Raw genomic sequence first — 20,993 nt, 5'->3', positions numbered from 1 at the left:
CATTTTATTATTTAAGTAAAAAATACATTTTATACTGTTTGATGTTATTAGAAAAAAACTTTTTATATACATGTGTTTATACACACATACACTTTCATATCAAGCATATATATATCTAAATAAAACTACTTATAGTAATATTTATTCCCATTATGAATGACATAAGAATGCTTCTAGATTCTGCACTAGATAAAAAAAATAATTGAGACAATTTTTATATTTTTATATCTATATCTATATTTATATATAAATATATTAAAAATATAATGGATATACGCATCTTGTATTTAAAGATAAAACTCTTACAGTATTTCATACAGTGCATTTATTAAAGCCAATGGGTGTTTCCATATGTATCTGAGGTAAGTACTTTCTCAGTAAAGGGGTTAATCCTTCCATTCTCATCTGTGTTTGCCATCATTATTGAATGAGAGATAGTGTTAATGTATTTTCTAATTGGCTATTCCTTAATCTAATATATTATTCTCACAATTAATACAGTCTGAGTAAAAGACAAAATGAAGGCTACTTTAATAAGCGAAACCAGTAGTGGTACAGAAAGATTTAGTACAGAAAGATATAAGGATTAGGTTAATTTGTCCAGTATAGCCAATATTTCTACATGCAGAATTTCATGATTCAGTGTCTCTATAATAAATTATTCATAAAAAGAAAAGAAAAAAAATCATAGCTAGATCAATATCTCTGATTAAAATTAGAAATGCCCCCATATCTGGCCAAGATAGCTCATGACTCTCAGAAATTTCTTAGGCTACTGCTGCTGCTGAAATGCATCTAGTCTAAAATGCTGTGATTACAGTGGCCACTTCCCCAAAATGACAGCAAATATATTGAAAAAGAAGGGCTCTTAAGGGACAGGTTCCAAAGAGGACAGTATTACATGGGTTATAAAATTTACTTAAGTGAGGAAGTAGAAAAAAAATATTTAAAATATGAATGTAAATAAATTGAGAAACAGCATCAGAACTATGGGGGTGAAGTGAAAGTAGCATATGATGTACAAGACAAACACCTCCCAACTTGCAAAAGCAGGCAGATAGACTCACAATTGCAATGAGATATCAAGAATGTCTCTTAACAGGTCTGAAGACAACATAAGTGATGTTACAGGTTGATAATTCCATTGTACTATTCTTATATATGCAATATATTGAAAGACTATGCAAAAATTCTCTATAAATCTATGTAGGATGTGAAAAACAGTCCCTCTGCCCCAGTGAGATATTTATACCTAAAAGATATTCCTTGCATTTACTTATTTAAGAATCACATTCATTACCCTGCTGTCCCTCACCACTCTCTAAGTTTCAGGTCAAGTCTTTTGTTCTTTTTTAGACACAGCAGGGTTTTTGTCTGTGTGCTATCATGCACGCAAATCCTGAGTGACAGAGTAAAAAGGATTTACTCCAGGGGAAGAGGTCACCAGGATGAAAGGTAGAATCTTAAACATCAGTTAGACCAGATGTTGGTAAAGACAGGCTACCACTGTTTCCTCCACAATGTAGAAGACTGCCTGCTGCACCGCCTCCAGAGTGTTTTGGTTTAAAAGATGTTTATAGGTTCATTTTTTTCAACATCCATCTATCATAATCTCCTTGCTCCTGGTATACCCATTACACTCTGTTCTGCTGTACACAAAGGGATAAGTGATGAAATCTCAGTTTCTATGTAGTCAATGTAAAACTTTCAGTGACTCAGCAAGCCCTCAGCTCAGAAAGAGCTACATGGAAGGCCCAGTGGATTAATGTAGCAAGCTCCTGGAATGGCCTGTTGCTCTTTGGCATCACAACAACCCTGTGAGGAGCTTCTAGCTCAATTTACAGCACAGTCACACTACTACTGCAACTGGCCTGTATGAAAATGACATTTCTGTTGGTGGTGGCTGATACTGCACTGCCACTGTTGTATATGATCCCATACAATTATGTTTGCAGAATATATTATAAAGAATGTATTTCTAGGTAAAATTATAAAATAGGATGTAAATCAGGTGTTCTTCAAACTCTTTTAAAGCAATGACATAACCTTATCTTACTACACATTTTGTAATCCAACTATAATATAAATATCCTCTGATATGTACAAATAGTATTTGCTATGAAGCTTCCCATCCTAAAATCCTGGCAGATGAAAACATTACAATCTGCATAGAGATGTCTAAGAAACCTGCAGTCAACATATTATTTTTCCTTTTCTCTAAGAAACCTTGCTACAGTAGGTAATAAAATACATTTCCTATATGCACAACTCCTGTACCAAGTTCTATTTTAAAATTTAACATTGCTCATCTGAAGGTTTTAAATAGAATGCAATTTTCTCACAGCTTTAGCTTCATTATGAAAAATATACAAGATAAGCAGTACTTGTTGAACACGTAAACCATGAAAGAACTTTTCAAAACACACCTGTAGGCACAGAGTTAGGTATTTATGATTTTACACACTCTATCAAATGTTATTATAACACAATGATAAACCTATTTACAATATCCAAGGCAAAATTTATTGAGTCAGTCCCACTAATCATGACCCTGTTTTGTTTTCTTGAATCAAAACCTATCTCTGCCTGATGGGTTACAGAAAAAAAAAAGTTAAAAATATAAAGATGGTATGTAGCTATCTGAAAATATGAAGAGATATATTCCAGACTAAAAAGTCAACTATGCTGTATAATGTGATCATACAAAGAAAAGGCAAATAACTACAAATCCTCAGTGATTTTTTTTTTTTCTTCATGCAAGTGCTGTAAGTGGATAATTACTTAGTATTCCAGACATTAAATAAAAATATGAAACAGAAGTCTTTGGTGACTTAATATGCTATCCCTATATTGAAACAAAGACCCCCTCAAAAGTATGAAAAAGTTCTAAAATGTAAAAGTTATTTTGTCATTTATTCTTCTGAAATTTAAGTAAAAATCAACTGTACCACTGAGTAATTTTTTTCAGCCAAATGCAGTTAGCAGCAGCTGATTGTTTCACAAAATGTCAAGTAAATGAAGGTAATATAGAGGACTTTTTGCTAGTGCTTTAGCTAGTTGTTAGACTTCAGTAGCCTTTGGAGACCATTAAGTACCCTTTGGCTAATTGGCCAATGGTAGATTAATCCTCTTTTTATTCTAGCAGCACTATTTTAACACCCTTTGCACTCTGTCAATGTAGTATCTGAATGACAAAATAATATTGTGCATGAATAATAAGCAGAAAAGTTAAATTAACATTTCATGTTTCACATGCCATACCTATGTGTCAGGGAAAAAACCCCTCTTTTAAAGCCACTGACATTCAACTTTTTTAAACAATCTCATGTTGACATCTTACTGAAGTGAATCTTCCTAATTACTGCTAATTGCCTATCAAGAAAAAAAAAAAAAATCTTTCCTTGAAGTGCAGTTGTCTAGTATAGATGAACACAGCTCCAATGTGCATAGTAAAGACAGGCATGACACTTGAGGTGTGCTACATTATTATGAGGTCATACTAAATATGGTTTGCAATGAACAAAGCAGCTTTTAAGGATTTTTAAGGCACTGAAAATGTCAGTCTCTCATGAAGTGTTTAAATTAGTTCCCAGCAGAGAAATACAGATACCAGCATGCAGGTAAGCAGTATATTTTTCATCTCAAGTATTTTACTAAAGAAAAAACATAGTTGTCCTATTGATAATGTCACTGTAACACAATTGCAGTTCATCAGGTTTATAAAAGCAATGTTTACACTGTTATCTACAGAATGGCCCGTTCACACATAGAAATTATAAATTCAGCTATTATTGGGAATACAGTTGTAATCACTACCAAACACTCTTACCATTGAATGTCTTAATCATGTGCTAGTACAGATCAGAGTAATTATCATTTATAAAGGGCAATATACTGTATACCATTTAATAAACAAATGTTTTACTTTTAATTTTAATACAGATATTTTATAGATAATTTATAGCTAAATTTATTCTACAAATTATAAAAGCCTAGTCTGGCTATCACGTCTTACGAAATAATACAAAAATAAAATCAATAAAATCAGAGCAGGTAAGTCTATTTTAAATTCTGTTTTGTTTTGTCCTTTTGTTTTTGCAAAGAATGATAATACCACACAGATCAAGACCAGAACACATATATCTAGAGAAATACACAAATACTTATGTATAAATGAATTGGAGTAATATATTCTGGGTCCAATTCTCCAGGAAATCACCCACTGTTATAAACAACAAACAAGCCTGAGTAGAGAACGGCATATTGTACAACCAGTGATTTTTCAAATCAGTTATGGAAAATAAAAAAAAAAACTTAGTAGTAATATAGGTAACAATTTTTTAATATTCTGAAAATGCTTCTGAAACATGTAATCTGTATAATGATAACGCCAATTCAAAGATAAAGGTCTTGATCTGCAGCAATTCTGTTTTAGCTTGCATTTTCTATCACTTTCATTTCAATGTTTCTGTATGAGTAAATATTGCTGTATTCCAAGCCTAATATCTGTACATCTTACGAACACTATCTTGCTTTTGAACTAAATCAGATGCAGCACTCTGTCTGTCCTTGAAAATTTCAAAGGAATATAAGGACTATTAACTATGTATGTAAGATTACTTATATAAGTATTTTCATTATGATCAATTATATGATCACAACTATGTGCTTTAATTTTTGTAGATACTTAATTTCCAATATACAGATGCAAACTGACAGAACATACAGGTGTGGAGGACCTCGCCTATAAGGCCTTAACATTTTAATATAAAAATTACAGAACATTAAATAAGTTTTACAACAATTAAACTAAAAATGAAAATATAACCAGAGACATTTCACAACACTTTGCCCCACTTGAAAATATCTGAACATTATAGCAAGTGAGTTGTGGAGATGTGGCTTAAGTTCAAAACCCATGTTACCATGCACCCACCATTGCCAGTTAAATACAAGTTGACTCAGGTATTCCAAGACCTAACATGCCTGTGCACATTAAGTATTGCTATGCACAAGCAAAGACTTCCATCTGATGCATAAAACTTGCCCGGAGATTTCCACACCTCTGTATTTACTAGAGAATTTTCAACATAAGACATGGAATCCATGCAACCTTTTATAGTTAGGACCAGGCTTTACTGCAAGATTGTTTGCAGAGTTACACAGTAACTGATTTTCACCAAACATGAGAGTTGGGGCAAACTCGTAAAGCTAGAAATTTGAATTTTTCATATAGGGTCAGGGATAGTGCTTGCCATATTCCCCCTGCTTAATCTTAACACATCTAAGCACTGCAAATGAACTACTTGCATGAGAGCCAGTCAGGGAATTTCACAATCCCTACAACTCATTACGAATTTAACAGCAGCAATACTAAGTATTCATATGTTTCAGATAACACATACAAATATGCTGCACTAAAACTCATTGGGGGAAAAAATTAATAATGCTTCCATCTGTTTTCCGTATAGCTCACATAAAATAGAGAGAAACCAAAATGGAAATGCTATTTTAAAGACTGTTTTTAAATTTTCTTTTGATTTACTCACTTATTTCCAAAGCATACAGCTTTATTTCTTTAAAAGTTAAAATTATTTTGAAAAGAATATATAAGCAAGAAAGAAACAAAACAGCTGAAAGAATGGTGAAATATTAATTTAACCTCTCCTCATTTCCATCTGTTTTAGAGAGAACCATTTTATACTGAAATACTTCTGCAACTCAAATTAAGCGGGCAGGAATTCTGTGCTTGTAGGGTTTGAAAGCTGTTCCTTCTAGCATACTCTGGCCTCCTCCTTATATATTGTTTTCATTTGGTTAAATCTCAACTTTTCAACTGTTAAAGAACATTTTCTGTCAACTTACAGAAAATATGCCTGAAAGACACAAAGGCTTGAGGAAGTGATGTAAGTATTTTGAGATAAAAATTACTAAAAACAGTACAGAGGTATTCTCAGAAGTGGGTTTCAATATTCAAGGAACAAAATTTATAAAGACAGGTCTATATTTAATTTTATACAATTATTTAAACATCTCATTTATAACTGCTTCAAAGGCTGCAAAATGTTCTCAGAAGCTTTTTTGATTTTTTTAATGTAGAGCTGTGTAAAAGCAAAACATTTTAAGCGTATACTGTATTAACAAGTTTAATTACTGGAAAAGTTCAATGTTTTCATACAGCAGGACAAAAATACAAATACACAACAAAGAGTTAGAAAAAAAAGGTAAACACCCCGGAATTTTTCTAGTCACATAAAAGTGATACTGTACAAGTATTAATGTATTATTTAAATTTCTATATAAGAAAATAAAGGCATATTGCTAGCTACTTCTGAGAGGTATGAGGAAGCTGATGACAGACATTGTGGGGAGGATGCGAAGACAGAGGTATTTTTTCAAAATTATGAATTGCATTTAAAAATTACCACTACAATGTATTGCATATAAATGAAAAGTGGTAATTCATCCCTGGATTCTTGTAAATGAACCCCCTTAGACTTATCTTTAATTTGTAATTTATGTTATCATTTAAACCCTTGCTAAAATTACAGGCATAAATGAACAGTTTAGGGTAAAGTATTCCTTACATTACATATTAAATAGCTGGAGAGACCATCACACAAAAAAGACGTGTTTTCAGCCTAATGTATAAGATGATAATGTTTAAGATACTTTCCCTTTATCATGATTATCATCAATATTATGACTCATATGGGCAATTAATTACTTTCACATACATGAGCAGTGCGAGGGCAACATTGTAGTTGTGCTTAATCCCTGCAATTTCATGTCCCAGCTAGAACCACACCTACAGCTGCTGTCTCTTAGTACCTCCCTCATTGTCTTCTGCTTGCTTCACTGAGATAAGAGTATAATGTGTGACAGTCACACATTTCTCTCTGGTGTACATAATACCCTAAAGACCACAGGCCCACCTTTGAATCCACAAAAAAACAGAAAAAAGTGCACAGGTAGACCAGTTCAGCCACCAAAGACTAAATCTTTTTCCAGTGTGACATGCTATGGCTAGTCACATAGTCTTTATTGCTGAGAAAAAAACTGAAGCTCTCATTAGGCATCAAGGGTAGCCTGGAGTGATGCAAAATAAACCTAAACAAGACACCAGCCATGGGAACAGTCCATGGTTACCTCATTAACTGCCAACGAAACTTTAGGAGAGCAAAGCAGATAGTGAAAGCCATTAGTAAGGAAGTATAATTCTACCTCCTCTAGCAGGAAGTGAGTCCCTGAGGTCCAAGCACTTCAGGCAAAACAACATGGGTTTCAAACCTACAAAATCTCTTCCCGTGGGGTTACAAAGAGAGTAGTAGCATCTGAATTCTGTAGCGATGTCAAAGAATCCTGTGAGCGAGTACTCATTGTCTGCAACAACTGTGGTTTAAGGCAGAGAAAAATGAGGACAATCCTAAGGAGGGAATGCTGTAGATAACCATTTTTAAAAAGGAATCTCAAGTGTAATTCCCAGGTACCTTTTTTTTTTTTTTTTAATCTCAGAAGTAGTTTTAGTAGTTTCAGTTGTAACACCTTCCTTTTCTACTGTTATTGAAGACGCCTTAGTTCTTGACTCCTGGTAAAGCGATGAGGATGTCTGTGCTCTTCTGATTTGTACTCCTGGCTATGGATATGTCTTTTGGACTTTCTTCCTGTACTGAAAAGCAGTAGCGAGGAAAACAGAGCACCAGCATTAACTTTGAACACACAAGCTTAAACAAGGGATTATGGGAATGAGAAAGCTGGAGTAAGAGGCAAGCTCTAACAAAAATGCCAGTTCCCTTTGTGCAATAAACTAGACAAAGAAATCTCAGTAAGAAAATACAGTCAAACACAGGAGGCTGGTGCTTTGCAGAACACCTAACAGTGCTAACGTGGTGAAGAAGATTCCCCTTCTGAAATCTGGAGGAGTTCAAAAGCACTCTAGGATCAGATATGGCTTTTTCTGACATTGTTGCTCCAAGGACAAGATGTGGGAGCTGTTGTTATGGTCCTGCTTTCTCATCATTGATACACCTTACCAGAAACCAAAGAGCAATAAGCTGCATAGAGGAAAAGGAGAACTTGTGTCCAAGGAGTAAAAGTTTGCAATGACTAGCTGCTAGCTCCATTGCTGAAACTCTTCAGTATGAAGATATTTTTTCCTGTGCTACTTACCACCAAAAAAAAAGAAAAAAGAAAAAAGAAAAAAGAAAAAAAAAGTCCTTCCATTTCAGACTGGAGACCAACAAATTAATTGCTACAAGAGAAAGACTGGTAATGATACCAAGAGTACATTAAATTTAGCATATGTGCAAAAGAATATAAGTAAATTATTTCTGAAAATTTGGTTTAACTACAGAGAAGATTCTCCTGGCAGCCTTCTACAGTTCTTCAGCATCCTCAGAAACAGAATTTGCCTCATATCTAAATAATCTTTCTTGAAAAATTAAATCTATTCTCCTTAAAGAAGATGGACCACTAGTCCTTTTAAATAAACTTTTATGCATTGAAAGGTGGCTATTAAACTCCTTCAGTCTTTATCATTGATTTGTTATTTTACAGATTGCATTAATTACACTCCTTCAATCTTTTCTCCTAGTTGACATGTTCAAAACTTCTTAGAATTCTTGTTCCATTTTTCCAGTATGTGTATTTTAAGTGTGGTGCCCAAAACAAGATAAAATTTTTCACAGAGTGCCTTGACACTGATAAGTAGCAAAATAAACGTCCTCTGTGAAATTGAATGTAAGAAATAACGTCTGACAAGTTGGCAACAGTTCTACTGTAAAGAGCGGTAGATTTAACAAGCAGGTGGCCTGCATGCTATGAAATACCATCTTCACGGTCCTGAGAAACAGACATCTGTATTTCTCCAACCCGTGGGCCTTTGCAAAATAAACACACACATCCACAAGCCAAAAAAAAAAAAAAATCCCAAACCAAGTGCAATTTTGTTTTTTCACAACTCATGTGTTTGCATCTCACACATGACAATCTTGTAAAGGGAGGGATAACATGTTAAAATATATGCATTATGTATGCAATTATATTTTTATGACCAACAACTTTTCTTCTCTTGGCTTACTATATTTTTATGTACAAATGTGGAAAAAACATTTTTAAAAGCAGAGACTAAACACATTTCAGTGGTCACTCACAAGTGATGTCTCATTGAAATCTTGATTTGGTCTTGTAGAATTCAAACTACACAAATTAACTTACAGAAATAAAAGAAAATCCTTGTTATACTTGGGAAAAAAATCCCAAAATAGCCAAATTCAAACTTTAACCTCAATAAAACCTCTTTCTTCTTGCCTTAACTAGTAACTGACTTTTAAATCAAATTATATAGAGACTTTTCTAAAGAGTTTAATGTTTAAAATTGAAAAATGTTGGCAAAATTCACAATAATTATTTTTTTCCTTCATGGCTAACTTTCAAATTCTTACATTTATAACTGCTTTAGAAACATAAACTGAAAATTAAAAATTGCAGCTTTTTGTGTCTTTTTAACACTTTAAAATATTCTTTCCATTCTGTAAGGTGCAACGTGCATTTTCAGATAACAGTGTAGTCTACTGCTGAAACACTACTTATAAAAAGTGTCTGGAAAAAACACATTTGACCCTTTACAAATAGATAAATAGTATATGGAATCTTGCTTGTTTATTATTTACCCTAGGTTTCATTATTTTGGCCATGATGGTCTTTTGATACTAACAAAAATGCACAGTCTTTGTCAATCACAATTTATAAAGAAACAAAACATATAAATATCAGTGTTTTGGCAGTTTTATGTGTAGAAACAGTCATACACCCTTTCTGACCACTATTGCTTACTGAGTTCTTAATGACAAACATGTATTGCCACACATCTCTAAAGCAAAGTGAAGCAAGGACAGTTAAATTCTTTAGAAAATATAAGCAGTTTCCTGGTTGGAGCTGTACAGGAACCACCACTTTGTTACAAACAGAACAGAAATTATAGACTTGCAATGTTTAGGTCACTTTCACTGATATTAAATATTATTTTCCCTAGTGACCTAAAAAACTGAGTAAAACAACAGTATGACTATAAGGTACAAAGTGCTCCTAGTGATAATCATACTTTCTTCAACACCTAATACAAACCACAGACATTGTTTTAACAAATACCACTTGACTGACCCAGAAGATAGGATGAAGGAATAAGAGAGTCACGTCCAATTCCTCATAGATTCTCAGCTTGGATCCTGGTTTTTGCACAGTTTACCTTATGAACATGATCCGAGTGACATTTCACAAATTCCTGGATAAATGTTGCTACTCTCTGCCAGCAGAGAGACAGGCTGTGTCATGCGCAGATCAATAATAGCCCTGTGTTTCATCAGCCTCAAAATCAAAAGTGCTTCATCTGGCAAAAGCCATGGCCCTTGAGGATCTGATATATATAAACTGAATAACCTATACAGGATGTCTACTACAAAAGCTGCCAGTGTAAAGACAAGTCTAGAGATACACACTGAGTATATGTAAGAAAAATATATATTTGTATGTATATATGAAAAGTATATACTTTTTATGAAAAGTAAGAACAAATACCACAAAGCAGCATTTGAATAATGGAAGTGAGACTATGATTTCACCATTCTTGACACAAAAATAAAAACAGAGCCAGAACAATCCAATATTCATAATCTTTTGAGGAATGTACTATAAAATGCAAGTGCTTTTTGAACTGCACACAATAGTATGTATGACGGTGAGCTGTAATGAATGTACTCTAAGCTATACATAATGCCTTCTTATCAAAATAATGTTCATTAAAAACACAGAATATCAGAAAACTTTTCTCTTCTTCAGGGAAACTATTCAAAGTAGAGGTCTTGAGACTGTAAATCATCATATACAACCTGTAGTTTCAGGTCTCAATATAAGCTTTCCTAAGGAAACAACAGAAATTTATGCCTCCTACTGCTTAGCATTCCTCATTATTATCTTAACTTTATTTTTTAGTGACATTTAGTGACTATTTTTTAGAGCTTGTAAAATTTCTAACTTCAAGTAAGTGCAGCCTCTACAGATTTTTAAATTACTATCAGAATGCCTTGCCCTCATTTGTTTCTCATAGTATATTGAGTTTTCTTTTTTTCTGCCAAAGTTTCTATTGCAAACAATACTTTGAAACATAACTACGTCTATTCATTGGAACACAGGTCTTTAACAAAATACCTCAAATTGATTCCTTTATCAAGATTTTGACTCAAAAAAAATTAATGTGTCTCTACGTCCATAATAAAAATGAAAAGCTTTCTCCTTTAAATATTTCACTACTAACTCACTAAAAACCTGTTTCCTTAAACTTAACCATAGAGACAGACAAAAGAATATGAAAGAAATATTAAAAAAATGGTTATTTACCTTTCTTTTCTGAATTTTCCTTACCAAGCTATATGCTACCTAAATGAAAGAGTTTTAGTCTTCTCTCAGCTCCCTCTTAGAAAACCTCAAATTGTTCTCTGGAAAGGTAGATTTTCAAATCCTTCTCATAAGTCTTCTTCAAATGCTTTTTACTTCCATACTTCTTGTATTCTGGGTATTAGAGCTACACAGAGTATTCTAGGAGCAGTTAAATCATGCCAAGTGAAAGAAAAGTATTCTTTCTGCTCCTTTGTATAGCTTCCAGTTTATACACTCAAGGACTGCACTAGTCTTTTTCACAATGGCAATGGAAGTTCATGCTCAGCTCATTACCTACTAGGACTCTCATTTTTCTTCAGAGTCCCTGGCTCCCAGGAGAGAGCCATTCAGCCTTGCTCAACATGAACTTAAGCAATGTATTAGTTTTCATTATGATGTAATGATTTCCTCATTAAAAACACTGTGAGGTCATAATGATCTATGTGTTTCAATCAGCCTCTGGCGGATGACTGAAAGCTTAGAATAGATGTCAATGACTGAAGATATCCTCTTGCACTGGCTTGGATTTTTTACATTGCCACTAATTTTTAAAAAATGATTGAAAGATTTTACCTCTAAAACAAACAGCAAAAAGACTGTCATATATTTTGTAGTATATCCAAATAGAATAGAAGTCTGAGATGTAAACCATTATCTTAGGGAAAAAAATAATGTTATCATTCATGTGAGGGATCAACTGAAAAATTAATTTCATGGTACGTGAGATTCTGAGCTAGTGAAAATGATTAAGTGGTACTTATATGCACCAATTTAACCTCAAGGCATGAATTGAGACATTGAGTCTACACCGTGCTCCATGTGTCAGTGCCTAGCTCCAATCCAAATGCTAAGCAAAACCGATCATGACGAAGATAATTTTTGGAACTTAAACTCTATGTGCATTTCTATACAAGCAATCGCTGTTGCACAGGGGCACAAAACAAAACTGGGTAGATGTGCTTACAAGACTTCTAGATACTTCCAGGTCATAGAACTATTTTTGCAATCCCATGACCCTGCTCCTTCAACTTCTTAGGAAATCCAGCTCCTCAAATAAGGAACAAAACTGTGTCTTACCAATTCACCTATTACACGCACCTACCTTGCTAACCGCACCAAGAACACTGCTCCACCAATCTTATGTTCCCTAACTTCACAATGAGGGAAATTTATTTAACGGATTAGGACAGGAGCAAAGGAAAGGGAAGTAAGGTAAAAGGACGCATTTAAGAGAGTGCAGGAGAATCAACTCACTTAACGTTCAAAATATAAAGGAATGCAGAAGTATTTCCCCAATTTGTCATGACTCTTGAAAACTTTTCATAAGAACATAAACAGGAAAACCTTTACCTAGGCCAGAAGAGAGAGAAAAGAAAAACTGTTAGGTAAAAATCCATTATGAAACAGACAATACCAAACAAGTGGAGAAAATTCAAACTTCCAAAGTAGGATATATGGCTAATAGAAAGCATCTATTTCTTGTATTTTAGTAGCACCTATATAAAATGGTACACAGAGGTGTTATTGCATAGTCTATCAGTGTACTAAATCATACAATATTAAAAAAAATATGCAGCTACATCCTCTATTGTAATTCCTTCCCTGTAAGTTCAAAACACAAAAGAACCTTTCATCATACAGCAAATAAAACTTGTTTTTACCACCATACCCAAGAAGTCTTGAAATGTCATTGAATTCAGTGGAAATAAGCATATGCATAAAGTGGTTAGTAAATAATTTTCTTAGTTAATACTGGTAGTTTCTAATAATGAATAATTAATTGACCACTCCAGTGAACAAGCCTAAAAATCTTGATATAATTGCAACCTGAACTGGTTTTCTATAATAATCTATGAGAAAATCAGACTGTCAGAACTGAAATGTAACCTCTTGTCTACATATGAATAATTATTCTAAAATAAATTGATTTTTTGGGGGTGAATAAATATTATCTGATAAAACCACACGTTATCCACAGAACTTGATATAATAGAGGAAAATTCTAGAACCCAGTCTAGCTCTACGCTTAGCTTTAACTAAATTAGCAGATCACACTGAATTCAATGAAGACATTCCTGTGAGCACAAAAGGAAATCCTGTTACTACGGTACTTGCTGAGCTTTTCCAGGTCTCAAATAGTACCTTATTGAGGAAATTTTTTTGGGAAAAAACTGCAAACTGAGTTCTGTTTTTGTCTAATAATAAGATAGGATTCAATACACAAGGAGAGTCTGATCAGATCACAGGGATGGTAAAGAAAAATATGTTACTTATCACGTGACATCTATAAAGTAAAAATTACAGGACGATATCTTCCAATATTTACTATAATATATGTACAAGTGTATTCTATTACTGTATTATACTATGAGAAATAAATACATTAGATATGCTTACAGATATGTGTACTATATCTGTTTATAACATTACATGCTAATCCTTGTGATACAGGTTCTTCTTTTAATACAATATGTTTTAGGACTTTTATATGCTACAGGAATATAAATTGCATTGATTGTAAGTATATTCTATGAAGTTAATGTAGTCTCCACAATTTTTCTTTATATTTTTCTAGAATTTCCCTATGTCTCAAGTTATTTCATTTTGATAGCAATATAATAAAACTCTCATAGTTCTAGTTCATGCCAACTGTTCTCTTTAATTTATGAATGAGACTCATTTCCGACATGCAATGTACTTCAACTGTTGTTCATCAATAATTCAACAGGTCTATTGTAATTCTTCTTCAGAGATCAATATAAATGTAAAAGGTATTTTGCTTTATTTTTGTTTTGTAATGACAGCACAGTTTCACAATAAATATATTTTGTAGTGTAGTTCTTCTAACAGAACTGACTTCAGGATGCTGTAAGTTTTCAATGTGGCAAACTATTAAAATAAATAAAGTAATAATAAAAAATTCTGAAGTAGATGCATTTTAAAAGGGCAATTACTTTCATGTTTACCATTTGGTGATTCCTCATTTTATTTGCCAGTCAACTTCTCTGACAGAGTAGAAAACATAAATTTGAGAACTGTTTTATATCAGCAGCAATGCTGAATGAATAGTTTACCAGAGGAAAAATCATATAGATTTCCTAATTTAGAAACCAAAAGTTTGAACAAATAAATTTAATCAGGTGATGACATTTCATTCCAGGCAGAATTCTGGACTAGGACTTGAAATAGGTGAATTCAAGTTTCAGAGTCACAGAGCAGTCTGTCTCTGTTTCCACCCTTTGTAAGTGTGACATCACAGCCTGATTCTACTAGGCTCAGCAAAGCTCTAATAAAACTACAATATATCAGAACCTATTCTTCTCAATATTGTCAATTCAAAGCCTTCAAAAACTACAGGTAGGGCCCAGAAATTGAACTTAAATTCCATAAAATTTAAGTTTGAAATACATTACAGACAATTTATCCTAGCTACAGATAATGTTGCTGTTCAGGTCTGGAACACTGTGGTGAGTCCAAGAAGGAAGGCTTTCTCTCAAGAATACATAGACTGGGAGTGTGTTTTAAGTACTGAATTATCTACTGTGCCCACAAAGAGGTCTCTTCAAGGCATACATACACAATGATAACAGCAGTGTGACCTCAGAAGAAGAAAATATAGAATTTACACTCAACTACATTTTGAGAAGACTTCAGTATCATACTCACACACAGTTTAGTTCAATTATGAGATAAACTTCTACTGTCTTAGATTGTATTTGCAAACTCTGGAAAGGTCAGGCAGTACATCCTGCTTTATCATACCTTTATCCCTTCTGGTTTACCTTTTCACTTCTGCTGCATTTTAAAAATAACTAGAATAGAACTGGTTTGATTTTTAAATATTTTTTGAGAAACTGTCTTTGCTTCTTTCTGAATATTGTGCCCAAAGACGACAGTTCCTGCAAATTAACCAAGACTACTCTTATTCAAAGCAGTGAGGAAAGGATAATCTGTACACTTCTAAAGAAGGAGAGGGGGCAGAAATCACATTTCTCCTGATGTTTTTGGGGACAGACTTTTCCTAAAAAGCTTCATAGAATTCTTTGATTGTTGCATCACACTCTATGCCAAAGGTGGATGGCTGCAGAAATTATTCTGCACTGAGTTTGGCAAAAGTGTTAAATAGGGTATATTTAGCTTTTTTATTTTTAAGATGGTAACATGTTCCAGACTTAAGTGTGGTTTGCAAAAATGGAAAGGGACATTGTTGAACAGAGCACAAACAAACGGAATTCTTAATAAATCATTTTTTATCTATTACACCTTTTTTTTACTATTTCTATGTATGAAAGTCAGAATTCCTGTATATACTACTGATGTAGTAGTAATCTTTTGCAGTTTATCTGTAAAAATTACCATTGATGCTTAACTTAAAGTTTTCCAAATTTTAATTCTTCTAAAAGTTGTTATAAAGTTTTATCATTCAAAAAATCTGTAGATATGATTAGTATTATCTGATACACATAATGAAAAAGATCTTTCATGCTATCACAGGGAGCAAGAAAAAAACCCACTTAATTTAGAAAAGATGACAGTGAATGCAGAAGCTTTCTTTTGAACTTATAAAAAACCCAAATCACAAATGCTCTGGAGTATTTCCATTAAAAAGGAGTCAAAAAGACAAAACCAGGACACATGTGAAAATGTTTTGTGAGAAAACAATTGCATATGTCTATAAGAATTTCTAACTGGACAACTTTTATGTAGAAAGCTCCCCCAAAACTGTCAAAACAATTACACATTGGCTATAATGAACAGAAGTGAGGAAGTTCCAGAAGTAGTTTTAGCTTACTGTGGGGTAATTACAAACAGCATTAAGTTTATAATTTCAAGCCTGTTTCTAAAATTTACCTTAAGGAAAGTACAGACATACTAAAATTGTTATATAAATAACAATAAATATTTAAAGAGTGAAAAATCCCTTTGTGGAAATCAAAGTTTTGAGATCTTTGTGTAACTAACAGTTAAGTCAATAATTTACAATGCATCTAAATTCATCATCAGTTTCTTCTTTGTTTCAGCACAACTGAATATGCTAAATTGGCTGGTTTACTCTTATTTTCATACTATAAGAGTGAAGCTGCTGTGCTGAATTTGCAGATGCAACTCTGAATTCTGAGCTGTCCTCTGATAGATTGGGGAGTAAAAATAGTCAAGAAAATATATAGAGAAAGCTACAAACAAACTTCAAAGACTAAGAAGCTTTTTCTAGCCCTTTACTCCTGCTTTTCATGTTCATACCTTCCTATGCTTGAGATAATCCACTAGATAAATAAATTTTTGGCAAGCAAATTGTATTCTAAAAGCACAGTATAAGCTTGTGGGAAAAAAAGTTTCTGTAAAATTCAAAGAAAATTGAAAATCGAATGTCTAAAACAAAGTTTAGGTAGAGTTTTAAAATGCTATCAGAAAAAAAAAATCCTGTGCAGAGCCTTTTATTAAAGAAAAAAAAAAAAAAAAAAAAAAAAAGCTTATTTTTTTCCCCATTTAGGCCAGTGAGCTCATTCTGTGAAGGCAGTATGCTTTAAATGCAACAGCACCTTAAACTCTGGGGCAGTAATTTTATTTTACAACACTTCAGTATGAGTATTTGGATTAGTAATATACATTATGTATTTCTATTGTGCTGAAGCAAACTTACACAGGCATTTTGCAAATGCCTACGGCATTCCATTAGGAAATGCAGCTTTTCCTGTGACGTAACCCGAGAAACACTGGAGAACTGATGCAAAAGATCCTACAGTACTTTTGAGCAGTGGACCTGTGAGTGATCTTAACATGAGTAAGATAAGTACTAAAGACTTAACAAGCTTATTATTTTAGTTTCTTATTCAATATACTTCGAACTTTTGCAACAAGAATGACACCTACGGCATAAAACTAATTATAATTACTATGCTGTATGCAATAAATACATTCTTCTTAAAAGCAGTCACTTAGTGACAGAAATGACTAGAGGGGGGGAATAAATCTTAGAAAGAAAAAAAAAATTCCTGGATTTTTCCAACAAATCCTCTCAGACATTTTCCTAAGAAACTAAGAAAATGCAAAATCGTTTCACTTCTACAATAAGTATAAATTCCAGCTGTGATTTCTATACACTGATAGCAAAATGTAAGTACTGCACTTTTTACAGGCAGTTTTGACTCATTCTTGATGTAAATCCTTGGAGAATGCAAGCTTTGATTTTCACACATACAGCCACTTTACAGTCATTTTTGCAGAAATATGCGAAGAATGGCTTTTGTAGAAACAAATCAAAGCAAGAAATCTACATTACTGCAAAGAGTTTATATGTCAAACAAGAAAAGAACTTGAATTCAGCATTCTGAACTCCTAAAAGAAGACAGACAAATATATACATACACACATACATGTCTGTGTGGATCTTCAAGAAAAATACACAAAACCATACATGTACTTGCATTCTGAAAATCAACAGATGCCAGACAGTCCTTAGGTTGTATGAACTGTAAAATCTGTCTCAAAATGAACATCTGGAACATTTAAATCTTTAATCCAGAGTCGATCTTCTAGCACTAGATTCCTTGAGGATTATAATGAAGGACTGACTGACTGCAGAAACATCTGCCCTTGTCTGTTAATGGATTTATTTTCTCAGCTAAATTCAGGCAACATGGCATCTCATCCAAGCCACTATGTTAATGTTTACAGTTGCTAGAATACTATACTTACCTTAGCCCAGCATCGTAAGTTCACTGTATTATAATAAAGAATACTAAGAACTTCATGATTACATATGGAAGTTTATCTTTTGTCACTCTTGAATGTTTTAAGAGAGAGACTGTTTCAATCTTTTAGTTTTTCATGGTTTCTTCACTTGTTTTTCATTTTCTACCTGTGTAAAAAAATTCTAAAATCTCAAGTAGCAAAAGGATTGAGAAGAAACAATGACAGCAGTGTTCTTGCTAGTGAAAAAAAAAAATTTACAAAATGTCTTTTCCCTTGCACTATCTTAAAACTTCACTTATAGATAGTATTTTTTTACAAAAACCACACAAATGAGTTCTTTAAGCACCTGATCTGTCTGAATCATGGTTCTCTCTCTAAAACATTTGTGTACCCTGCAGTGACTGTGTAGGTACTTTACCTCCTTAATTTTCACTTGGCAAGTAGCCCAAGCCTCTGCTTTAAATTTCCCACTTGGTAGCACTAGTATGGCACCTGAAGAGTAATTAGTTATAAGAAAGGGAATTTGAATTGGCTGCTGAGAAGGAAAAAAATGTGCATGCCTAATAAAGATTTTTCCTTGAGTACCTGCAACACCATTTATTTATTTTTGCTTAGAATGCACCACCCTTTAAATAGAACAGTGATCATTTAAAAAAAAACTTTCCAGAAAAACTGAGTGAAAGAAAACTGATTTGGTTTTAACATTATGCTATTTCACTTTTACTCAGTCTTTTACATTACAGCAGCATTTCCGTGACACATATTTTGCCCTTAAAAAAAAAAAAAAAAAAAAAAAAGTTCTTGATAACAATCTTTTTTTATTTTTATTTTTCACATTGGTCTTGTATGGACACCTAAGGTGTAGTCTTCTAGGAAGGCAAATCATGAAGATGTCTGAGCAAGGAGAATATTTTAACTAAATTATACATATAACTCTCTGTGAAGTTCATACTGTCCATGAAACTTTACATTATGATACAGTTTGTGAGACAGGCAGATCTCCATTGGTTCCAATGACCTTGGAAACCGTTTTTGAACAATTCATTACATATAAATGTTATGCAAAATGAGTAACAGAAACAAGCTTTTTCCTCCTCTAGAAATTAGCAGTTCCCTAGCCCCAAGAAAGTAAAAAGTGCTGCTCCTGATACTGCTTCTGCCTTCTGTGCAAAGACAGAAACACAGAGAAGTTTGAGGGGGAGGGGATTTGATTTCTTTTTTAATGTCTGCCTCCTTCCAGCAAGTCCATCTGTTGTAGCACTATAATTCTGGAAGCAGGATGTGTGTGTGACCAACAGGAGACAATTACTGCAAAAGTGTTTGTTGATTCAGCTCTATAAAGGGCAGGCCAATCACTACAGTATGAGTAAGAAAGAATTCCAGCTGTGGAGCTGCATATAGATTAACACAAAATACATATATATAAATGAGAATGGGGAAAAGGAGTAAAGGAGTAATAGTATAGGAAAGGATTAAGTAGGAATGAAGACAAGTAGAGAAAAACACTCGCATCTCTGCAGCTATTAACTAAATAGTTTACTAGTCCCTATTTTCATAAATTTTGCTCTCTAGCTTGCCACCTTGACAGAGAGAGATGGGATTAAATAGATAGGGAAACTGGTTTGAGCCCCCTTTAGAAGAAAACTCCAACTGCCTTGAGCACTCCACTCTTGGGGTCTATGGAGATAGCTGATTTCTCCAAAAGTGCCTGTTCTTCACAGAGGAATGGGTGCTAGGTCGTGTGGACTGACCACATTCTCAGGAAAGTTCTCAGACCTCGAGCTAAAAGTGAAACTTCCCTCATCCATTTGAATGCAGGTAAAATGTCAGCATGAAGATCGCTTCTTTTTCAGAAGGATTAAAGAATGGGATTGATACAATAGTAAGTCAGGCCTCAATATAATTTGTACATAGTAACTGATTCAGAATCTCATAGAAAGCATCCTAATAGATTACATTTCATAATTTTGATCATAACAAATGAAGAGACAAAAATAAGTATTACAGAAATTTCACAGAATTACATTAGAATTAAGCTGAACATTGTAAGACACCATAATTAAAAGTACTTTACCTCTATTGTCACTTTACTAGATTGAAGTCTCTGAACAGCCAAATGTAGCTGAGTTGTTAGTTTTTCATTGGTTTCTTTACAACCCTTCACAGAACACACCGCTGTCTTTTTTTCATTCTGTAAAACAGCTATCTGCTGCTGCAATGATTTAATTCTTTCCTGAAGTAAAGTAACAGAGTAGCCCGGTTTCTGGACAATGATATTTCTCCTTTTTGTTCTGTTCACTAAACATAAAATGGCATGTTATTAAACTGACAGATGATCATAAATTAGATTATTTCTGATTTTAATTTGTCCCTGGAAAACGCTGTTCTAGTCTCTAATAGTTTTCAGTAAGCAAACTGGTAAATTAATTCAGTTAACCTGTAAGTGCTCTATGTTGTTCTTTTTCTGAAGTGCCAACACTGCAAACTCAACAAGGACTCTGAAGTTAAATGTGGCTCAAGTTTCTGATCGGTATTACTCGAAATGAAGGCTTCAATGACTTGTTAACAGACTTATTTTTTTAATAAAAAAATTTCTAAGCCATAATACAGTTAATTTTGTTTCACTGTCTGTGTTGGCAACAAGGGGCAAACAGGAACAATAGGTGTGAAAAGACTTTAGTCAGCAGATTCAATAGGTAGGACTTAGCAAAAACAGAGTGTATTTTAACTATGCAAAAAGATACTGCTTGACAGTCACTTTTTATAGGGCAATTTCACTTTGAAGCAATGAGCTACATCTTTGAAAATATACTCACACAAATTTAAACAAGCAAATCCCTCAACAGCATATAAGCGGGTTTGTGTAA

The 20,993-nt window shown here is 33.4% G+C and overlaps 1 protein-coding gene across 1 annotated transcript in view; it reads right to left on the bottom strand.

Annotated features, from left to right (window-relative positions):
- The window catches only part of CNTLN (centlein), a gene marked incomplete at both ends in the record, with an annotated part of 72,892 nt that overhangs the window by 35,881 nt on the left and 16,018 nt on the right, over positions 1–20,993 (bottom strand). Inside the window, one exon of the mRNA XM_010167840.1 lies at positions 20,201–20,424. Coding sequence (XP_010166142.1) covers positions 20,201–20,424 — 224 coding nt within the window. The remainder of the gene's footprint in view (positions 1–20,200; positions 20,425–20,993) is intronic.

This window comes from Antrostomus carolinensis, unplaced genomic scaffold, assembly GCF_000700745.2.
Source record: "Antrostomus carolinensis isolate BGI_N321 unplaced genomic scaffold, ASM70074v2 scaffold38295, whole genome shotgun sequence".
NCBI classification, from domain to species: domain Eukaryota; kingdom Metazoa; phylum Chordata; class Aves; order Caprimulgiformes; family Caprimulgidae; genus Antrostomus; species Antrostomus carolinensis.
This window is presented reverse-complemented; position numbering and strand designations above follow the sequence as displayed.